Source organism: Engystomops pustulosus, chromosome 2 (genome assembly GCF_040894005.1).
Source record: "Engystomops pustulosus chromosome 2, aEngPut4.maternal, whole genome shotgun sequence".
Classification (NCBI taxonomy): Eukaryota; Metazoa; Chordata; class Amphibia; order Anura; family Leptodactylidae; genus Engystomops; species Engystomops pustulosus.
The window spans coordinates 214,583,908-214,594,251 of record NC_092412.1 but is presented as its reverse complement, the minus strand read 5'-3'; the positions used below and the strand labels follow the sequence as shown (position 1 = coordinate 214,594,251).

Here is a 10,344-nt window from a genome sequence, read left to right as displayed (position 1 = left end):
GTGTACAGTACGAAGTCTGAAACATATAAAATGTATACATTCTGCCATTTTCAAATACGTTTTATATATAAATTTTTTTATAATATATATATATATATATATATATATATATATATATATATATACATATATATATTATATAGGCATTTTTTTGGAATTTAGTGCACTTTTATATCACTTTTCTTACAGTGACCAGGTAAACGCTTGTGTAGCTTTTCATTATTCTCTCACACAGTAACACAAGAAAGAGGAATACTGTAGAAGAAGTGGGAGAACAAAAACCACTGCCACAATGTCATATAATGTGGTGGGATATTGTACAATGGTTGATTTCCCTATGATCTAAGCTTAGCTTTAGACACTAGCCATAGTATACATACCATGGGAACAGTGTAAAACCAACATGTTCAGTAAAGGTTGTGCAGATCCTGAGCACTACACTTATATTATCAGCACAATCAGGTTCCAGATCATAAGCAAAAATGGTTTATGTACTAAAATAGAAAAAAATTTGCTATAAAAAGGTTAGCAAATGAAAAGAGAACCTTTCACCAACACATCAACTGTAAGAAAGTTCTCCAAGATTGAAAAAAAACGTGGCTGCTTTCTGTCCGTGGGCTGTGCCTGGTGCGTTACTTGAGTAGTGACATGCAATACCTCACAGAACTTGTGGACAGATGTGGCACCTTTTCTGGAAAAAATGGTATCCATGTTTTTTTCTAACCTTTGGTAAGCAGCTGACTCTCCACAGACATAAGTTAGAATATTTTGTCCATCATCCTGTTCCGGTTGTTCTTTCTACCAATGAATGAAGTTTGTTGATGCTCCACTAGGGGGATTCTGGGAAATATATAATGTTTTCCAGGGTGGGACAAAGATAACAATACCTTTTTTGCTACTTTAAAAGGCAGCCCCCTTACCATCAAGCATGACTTTCAAGAAGCCTAATAATATGATATATCTATTCCAGAAGGAACAGACTCACAACTGAAGACAGCAATGTTTTAAGGCAGAAAAAAAAGAGGCATTATTTTCTTTGTCCCATCCTGGAAAACGTACTTGCATACTCCCCCCCAACAATAGTTTGTAGTGGTATTTTTGAATTTTTTAAATGCATAAATATCTTGAAAAACAAAATGTGAACGCAGTCACCATTAGTTCCATTTATCATCATAGTTGTGTTAGGCCACTTCACGCTGCCATGGGATGTACAGTTACAAAAAATAATGCACATCTATTGCACATACAGGCTTTGATGTACGTAGTATATAAGTGCGCTATTTTTCTCTCAGCTTGTCGGTTCCAGAACTGCAACGTATCCAGGTCCACTGGATATTGGTAATTTATTGTACTTTAGTTCTAGGCTACAATAAACAGCTATAACAGTTATCACAGGTGTCTGTAATGAAGCTTTAGTGTTAATATTGATTCTTATGACAACCCAACGTTTTTAAAATCCAATTGTCACAGAGACCAAAAAAGTTCTGGCTGGGATTACAATGATAAAATATACAGTTCCGACTTACATACAAACTCAACTTAAGAACAAACCTACAGACCCTATCTTGTATGTAACCCGGGGACTGCCTGTATTACCTACTGTTACCAATCCAGGGTTCCCAAATTCCATGTAGTCCGGATATGTTGCCATTGCCCCATGGAATCGTTTTTTTTGTCATAGCTATAGGTTAATCTCTCTGTAGGAGTCTTATGGTAGTGACCAATGAGTTTTTCCAATTCAGTGTTTAAAGCAGTTTTGCCAAGGTTAATATCTTGCAAGTCAAGATCCTATGTGGCATAGGGATCCCAGTAAGGTGTATACTTTTAAGTGTGAGCTTAGGCTGGGGCAGAGAGTCCACCTGACAATAGAGACCATAGTTTACATATTGGGAGCAAAGGGATCATCTACATGTTCAGTTTTTTAGATGCAGTTTTTGATGTCCCCACCAGGAGTGGAGTGAAACAAAAAAGAGGAAAAGTAGTGCCTCTTAATGATATGTTCATTACCCATGTTCAATACCCATTGTGATCCACTCCTGCTGTTGGTGTGGAAAGACACCCTGAAACTAATGGCACTGATCACTCAGTAATGGAAGAGTCTACAAAAATAAGAATTTCAACTGTGCTGGGATCCGTGCAGTGAAACCTATGTAGGAATGGAAAGCATGTGAGTGAGTGAACGTGGTCATGTGTGGTCTGGGATTGTACTTTCACCATGGTCAGCCAAAGCACCTGGGTCACCCCTTCATCCTCATACACTAAGTTCTTGTGTGCAGGGCCGTCACTCCTATTGTTCCATCTGACTCTGCAAAGTCTTATTTTATTTGTATAGTCCCATATGATCTGTAAAACACTACAAAATATGAGGGCGCTATATAAAAAGATATTATATTATTACTGGTACATAAAGAAAATGCCAGGAAAGTAAAAGCTTGTATTTCATTGCCATTAGTATTCATTTTTGTAATCCCACCCCCCCACCCCGAAACTAAAACATATGAAGACTTATGGTGAAGAAAGGGTTAAAATTCAGAACAGCATAAGAGAAAAAAAAAAAATCAAACAACTAGATGACAGTAAAACAACATTTATTAAGATATTCATATCAGCCAAACACTGATACTAAAAATAGTATACAACCGAATATTCCTTCCAAGCCCCCCCAAAAAAAAAAAAAATTATGGAAAAATTAGAATAAGAACAAAAAGAGCCATTCATACAACACAGATGAGTAGCATTTGAGGAAACACAGAGGAAATACAAGTGAAGTAACAGTAGTACTAAGCAGTGTATGTGGATATTCTATATTGCAGGCAGTAATATGTTCAGAATAAGCTTACATAGAAAACATTAAACTAAAGGGTTAAACATAGACCGCCACTTATGAAATGCCATGCCTGGTTACATCGCTTTACTAACACCAAGGACAGGAAGTGGAACAAAATGAAAAATATAGTATTTCTTACAGGAGGTTTATTTCACTACAAACAGAATAGTTGCACTCGGCCAACACAACCCACATCACGTCATCACTTCTCCCGGCTCACTAAAACTATTTACATACGCAAATCCGTGGAAAAAGAAAAAAAAAACAACATAAAATGATACATATCGCTGCCATTATCTAGTCCCTGCTATCTGTATGGAATATGCGCTCCCCTCTGAGCATGAGCAGAGCCGGACAGATCCCTCTAGACTTTCCATGGTTTCCAAAACCCAAGTTGGCAGCTACAATGCAGTAAAGTAACCTACTGACAGCCATATCCTGCAGGGCCTAGTCCAGGCTGTCCACACCATGGCACAACACAAAGGCCGGCCACTCTTTGCAACCAAAGAGTTAAAAGGAGTCACCGTCCAGGCCAACTAGCACATAGCCAGGACCATGTGGTCGATTTTTGCCTTGATCCCTACAGACTGATCTTAAAAAGTATTAGGGAAAAGGATGACATCAGGACCTACAGAAGACTTTTAGGATTTTCAGATGTCAGGTCTTGGCATGGAATGACAGAAAATGCGGAAAGCGTTCCCTGCCAGGGAAACCTGCCGAGAACATCTGTGTAACCTGGTGTGTGTAGCCATGAGGTCCGGTCAAGTAACGGAAAGCATTGTTGTACACGTTACAGAGCAACATCATCCTTCAAGTCTGAATGTAATGGCCACACCTACGCGTCTCCCAAAACAACAAAGGGGCGAGGCTGGCTACGGCAACAGAGAAAACGGCAGAGCAATGTAAAAGATGGGAAAGAAGGGGAGATAGAAAACAAGGGGGGGGGAGGGGTACTTGAAAACCTGGGAAACTTTCAACCAAAATTAACTAAAAATTAAAAACTATGAAACTAAAAACAATAAGCTAAAAAAAAAAAAAAAGTATAGCATAAGCTAAAGAACTAAGATCATCTGGTGAAGGAGACGATTGCTTCCTACCAATGAGGCCTGGTGACTCGGGCTTCACTAGTGCACAAAGAGAAAGGGGGGGAAAACAAAAGGAGGAGAAAAAACCTGCAAAATCCTGCACTGGATCATCATCTTACTAAATTCTGCACCCTCACCGACCAGTCAGACCCAACAAACAGTGGCAAGCCCCTTCTTTACGCACTCCCATCCACCCAAATAGACGAGTTAATCTAGGCTCAAGATGAAGGTGCATGAAGGGAACGTTTTCAGCCTTTGTTCTACATTATCACATGATGGGTTGGGTCTGGGGTGCGGTTTTTGTGTGTGTGGTATAACATGGGGCATGTATCAAGACTGACTGTAACGACCTCTCGCCCCGATGGGTCACACACTGGATATTCTCCTCTTTTTTGCACACAAGGATTCTTCCTTTCAGATTTTCGGCTGCTTCACCCCACTTTGGCCCATTTGATAAAAGCAGGGATGTCTCGCACAGGGACATGTCGGGTCAGGGCCTTGACTCGGAGGTTACGGTCATCAGTCAGCAGAACGACTTCTCTTCTCAGACGTATTGGATCGTCTGCAAAGAGAGTAATAGGGAAAGAGGAGGAAAAAAAAACTGATGGTGAGAAGAGGAAAAATGATAGCCAAAAGGAAACGTGCAACAGCTTAGGAGCAAGTTCTCACAGGAGGAAGAACGTGGGAGCGGAGGAGAGCAGCGGGGAGGAGGGGGGAAGCTTGTCACTGGGACACTGCTAACCATCCTCTGTGTTACAAACCAGAGGCCAGCAGTTGTCAGTATTAGGCCAGGATCTGTCTTTATAAACAACATAGGATTAACCTGCCACAGCTGTCTATGACAGATGGGTTTGGGCAGCTCATGATGTCACTTTAATCTGCCACAACAGGATAGGGACGCAGGAATAGGAGGAAGTGGCATGACTTAAGGTGTTTACTTTACAGTATATTATAGGAGTCCAAAAGTGAAGAAACTATTTTGGAAGACTAGTGAGCCGAGGCAGAAGACGTAGCTGTACCTTTATTTGACGGCATGAAGTCCTTTGCGTTATCCTTGCAGTAATGCAGGCAGCACGACAGGATCAGGTCATCATTATTTCCCTAAGAAAGCAAACAAAATCAATATGTACACCACGATCCCTATATACTAACAACAAAAGAGTGTGTGACCTCTATGTAATGCATATACAACACAACTATGGAGAGCAGAAGACTAGTGAACCTGGACATTCGACATCAGTCACAACATCACTTAGAGAAATCGGTCATCAGTTTGGACCATGTTAAACTGCAGACAGTGCTAGGTATGGGCCCTGGAGAGCTATACCTGTACTTGTTTGTGCAGGAAGTAGTACCTGGGAAAAGGGAATTTTTAATTTAGGCTTGCAGCTCGTATTTCAGCTTGAAGAGCCGCCTTCTCTTAGCAATAAACAGTTTCACAGCTCCTCCCCTCTGCTGTGATTGACTGTTGTAAGTATCCAACCAAAATCCTGATGCAGTTCCTACTCCTAGCAGAGGGGAGGGGCTGTGGGGCATTGCAATGCAGAGAGCAGAAAGCTCTTCAGGATTAAAGACCGCCCAGAGCCCTTGCAAGAACTGCACAGCTGGATTATAACTTCATTTTCACAATTCTGTCACAAAATACACAAAGATATGGTTACACAGATCCCCAGGGCAAATACCTAACACTGTTTTTTTTTAATAGGGAATCTGTCATATGGTTTAACCAAAGTGGAAAAGCATTAAAGTACCTTCTGTCCAGAGATGTCCTCACTACGGAAAGCAATAGATTCCAGCTCATTGCCACGACTTGTAAGTGCTCTCAGAAAGGGGTCTCGAGCTTCAAATCCGTGCTCTAAAAACTGTATGGCCTTCCTGGCCTTCTCCTGAAGAGAACGAGCTTGCAACACGCTGCGCTGATCAACATCTTGTCCTTTTGCAAGGCCGTCCAGCTCATGGATAACTACATTATACGAAAAACGACATTTCAGAAATATGGACACTAAATTGGATTGTTTTATTACCAATACAGCGTCATTACTCAATTTACTATGGTCATTTTTTTAGTAGCTTTACAAAAAGTTGTCAAATTCATCACCGATATGAAAACAACATAACAGATGTTTTCACCTTACTTTACTTGACAAGTTTCTCTAAGAGCCTGAAAAAGAGGCATTTATTTTTGGCCTGTGTCAGTTTTATGGCATTAAAATATATTTTATGGGAAATATTGTTTTATAGGGAACCTACCACCCCAATTCTACCTATAAAGGTAGAAGGGTCGGGGTCTTTTAGAAAACTTTATTGCAGGCATATGTAAAATTTATTAAGCGGCTACTGGGGCGTGGAGTAGCCGGACATGAGGCTACTAGTCGCGGCTATGCCACGCCCCAGTACCCACGTTACTCCGCCTACCATTTAATCTTCGGAGCGCAGCTCCTCGTGGCTGCTCGCCCTTGTCCTAGTTCCCCGGCATCTGCGGCCGCGCAGACGAAGGCCTGCGTTCTGCGCATGCGCAGAATGCAGGGGACTAGGACGAGGGCCGAAGATTAAATGGTAGGCGGAGTAACGTGGCTACTGGGACGTGGAGTAGCCGCGACTAGTAGCCTCATGTCCGGTAACTGGATCTAATCAATGGTCCAAATTATGCTAATCAGCCTGTGTTACCAAAGCCCCTCGGTTCTGAAGAATTACAGGCTGTTAGAGTATTTAAAGAGCACTCCCCCCCCCCCCCCCACACTCCACTGTGTGCTGAAACATCAGCTGCTGCAGCGAGATTAGATCAGGCAAAGGGAGGGGTAAGTGAGACCTCAATCTCCAGCACGGAGAACCTCTGGTAACTACCCTTCAGGCTCATTTGCAGAATTCTAAAATTTTATTTTAGAAGGGAGGAGGCCATGGATAACAAATATAAGATGACCACAGTCACAGTGCCCCGGGTTTATCATGCTTGATTTTTAATAGTAGATTTCCTTCAATTCTACCAAGATGCACCAAAATCACACTGTGGAGAATTCGGTGCATCTATAGTGTTTATGCTCATTCTTTTCTTAGACATTAAAACCTTCCAAAATGAAATATGTGATAAAGTGTAGAAAGAAAACTAGTTAAAGAAACCGGTCATGTTTAACACATTTTGCAGGCAGAATAATAAAAAGCAGGAGGCACTGAACAGATTATACATGGTAACTTATAAAACACTAAATTGTCAAGCAGTGTATTGTAAAGCTGGAAGAGCTAAGCACATTGTACACAGTATCATATAAATACAGTATACACTTATTAAATCTCTGCACCTGGTAAAAGATATAATCTTAATAGGTAAAGATGTATTTTCAATCTAATTCACCAAGGTAGCAGTAGCCCCATCATCCCTTGTTGAAGCTAGAGTTCACCAAGACTGATTAACGATGATGAATTTAAGTTTCTGACCCCTGCCACACCTGTAATGGCAACATTTTACAGGCAGTCCCCGGGTTACATACAAGATAGGGTCTGGAGGTCTGTATATTTTATAATTGTAGATCCAGACAAAAAATTTTTTGGCCCCAGTGACAATTGGAGTTTAAACATTTTTTGCTGTAATGGGACCAAATATTATCAATAAAACTTCATAGAGACACTTTACAGCTGATTATTACAATCTGGGACTATGGTAAAGCATCCAGAAAGCTTCACCAAAGGTCAGAGGGGTCTGTCTGTAACTATGGGTTGTCTAAGTCGAGTGTCCCTAAGTAGGGAACCGCCTGTACTGCCTTCCTAAGGTGCACAAGGGGGTGACACCCCTAAAAGAAAGACCAATAGTATCAGGGGTATCTACATTGGTATTGGTATCTACATTGATAGAGTGTTGGGTCCATTTCTCACTACCATCCTATCTGAGGGACACTGCTGACCTTTTAAGACACTTAGAGGGGGTGACAGTCGAACAGAGTATGCTACTGGGGAGTATTGATGTGGAGGCTCTCTACTCCTCCATCCCCCATGATGAGGGGTTGGAGGCAGTGGAATTCTTCCTATCCGCGAGAGGTACTCAATACCGAACACTATAGGTTCATGCAGGACCTCCTACGTTTCACCCTGACCAGCAATATTTTTCTATTTGATGGCCGGATTTACCACCAGCTCAGAGGGACAGCAATGGGGAGCCCCTGTGCTCCCTCATACGCAAATTTGCTCCTGGGCTGGTGGGAAGCCACCTGCTAATTCAGGGATGATACACCAGAAGGTATTGAATACGTAGAACAGTTTTTTTTCGTTATATTGACAATATATTCGTTTTGTGGAGGGGTGGACCAGACGAGTTTGTGAAGTCACTTAACAATAATCATTTAGGATTGCGTTTCACATCAGGGATCCAACATACAAGTCTTCCATTCCTTGACAAATTTCAAAGTCACAGGATGGCTCTTAAGACTCCTCCATCTAGCACAAGCCCACTGCGACTAATTCGCTGCTTAGGTGGGATATCCATCACCCACTCCTGTTGCGCAAAGGAATCCCGAAGGGTCAGTACCTGCGAGTACGTCAAAAGTGTGATTGGGCATGCCTCCTGTATTTAGCGATCTTATTTCCCGATCGCGGTACCGCAGTGTAAATGGCCCGGATCAGGGTCCTGCAGGAGTGCGCATGCGTCCATTTTGCCTCCCTCTGGAGGATCATCTTACCTCATAGGGGTTAAAGGGGTCCTCATAGGGACAGGACAGTTTGGGGTGCCCCTTACACCTAGCGATAAGCTTGAGAAGTCTGAACCACGGTAGAAAATAATCACTCTTTTGATGAGGTATACTTTGTCCACTAGACGTTTGTGCTCTATGAGATACTTTAGACTGTAGTCTTCTGAAAGGTGATCATCTCTGACGGGTTTTACCTTTGGTTATAAGAATTTTCCACTAATTTATACAAGTTTTATGTATTATTTCAATAAAAGCTACGTTTTAGCATTTTCATTCCTCAACAACCCCTACATGCTGCTTGTTTTCACTGCCCTGTTGAGCCAATTTGGGTAGCAGAAGTATAACTGACAAGTTCCTTAATGGAAATATATAATCAAAATCCATCCTGATAAACCAGGGGCACTTAATAATAGATCCAGGCCTCGTGACTGTGATAATCTTCTTATATTTGTTATCCATGGCCGCCTTCCTTCAAAAACAAACCTTTAAATTATGCTAATGAGCTAGAGGCTCTACCCTAACCCCTCTGATCTGACTTCATTGGTCCACACGGTCTCACCCTCCACCATCAAAGTGCCTACACCCCCTGCTTCCTCGGCACTGTGAATAGTGCTGAGGGAGCAGGTGGGAGGATGAAACAATGTAATAAGCCTGTAAAGCCAGATCACAAAATTAATTAGCATAACATAAAAAATTTGAGCTGCAGCATAGAGGGGCTCTGGTAATACCTCCCAGAAACCTCTGGCTAATAAGCATACTTTTCCAAGTTGTTTTTGAGAAGGAAAGAGCTTATAGATAACAAATATAAGAAGATTACCACAGACACAGTGCCTGGATCTATGAGTAAGTGTCCCTGGTTTATCATGATGAATTTTCATGATAGTTTAAAAGTGAAAGTAGAGTAGGTTTCTATCATTGGGTTAAGGATTTATTTCGGTATTGTTGTGTTATTCTGGCCATTCACATAAGTGTCAGAAACCTTCCAGAACATGTATGAGTTTTTAATACACAAACAACAAACAGTGCCAGGTTGCACATCGATGAAAAAGGGAATATAGAATAAAAAAATAAAATTTCTCTGATAGAGCAACCTATCACAAAAGCCATTTATTTGGTTGTTACTGTCGCTAGTGATCAATTTGCAGCTTTTCATTTAAATCCATATACCCATTGAAATTAGCCAATACTAGCAATAACCGAATATTCTGCGAGATATAAGAACACTTAAAAATAAAAACTTTAAAAATTCAGATAAAATTGGCTATTTATTAGCGATGTAACAACAAAATCAGGCTTTCATCAATCAAAATTTCATACGAGTGTATTATTGCTGAACAAAAATGTATTTGTAAGTGCCATTTATTATCAGCAACTACTCTGAACAGGAGGATTCATGCACATGTGTAGCAGCTAGTTACTGAGCGTACACCCGCTGAGATAGTATGTTATGGTTGTCCGGGTCATATTATGGTGTGCTCTCCCATGACTCCACACATTCCACAATTAGTAACACCATGCCACTTGATCACTGAATATGGGCAGTACTTGATACTATAATGATATCCTAATATCACATCAAACAGACGTGTTTCTACACCATCATTCATATTGTGCCAGAGGTATGACTGTCAATTAAGAAATACATAGCACAAATGCACCATAGCGTGTTTAACTTGGGTACAACTATCATTGTGTACCGGCACACGTGGACAATAAAGAGTAAGCCCCACCCATTGGGGAGGTCCACCTAAAGGGT

General features: G+C 41.2%; 1 protein-coding gene across 1 annotated transcript in view; it reads right to left on the bottom strand.

Annotated features, from left to right (window-relative positions):
- Positions 1–2,571: 2,571 nt before the first annotated feature.
- SMG6 (SMG6 nonsense mediated mRNA decay factor) overlaps positions 2,572–10,344 on the bottom strand; it is a 159,159-nt gene continuing 151,386 nt past the window's right edge. Inside the window, exons 17-19 of the mRNA XM_072138100.1 lie at positions 5,664–5,875; positions 4,932–5,013; positions 2,572–4,474 (exon numbers count right to left, since the gene is read on the bottom strand). Of these exons, the coding sequence (XP_071994201.1) occupies positions 4,344–4,474; positions 4,932–5,013; positions 5,664–5,875 (425 nt within the window). The 3' untranslated portion in view covers positions 2,572–4,343. The remainder of the gene's footprint in view (positions 4,475–4,931; positions 5,014–5,663; positions 5,876–10,344) is intronic.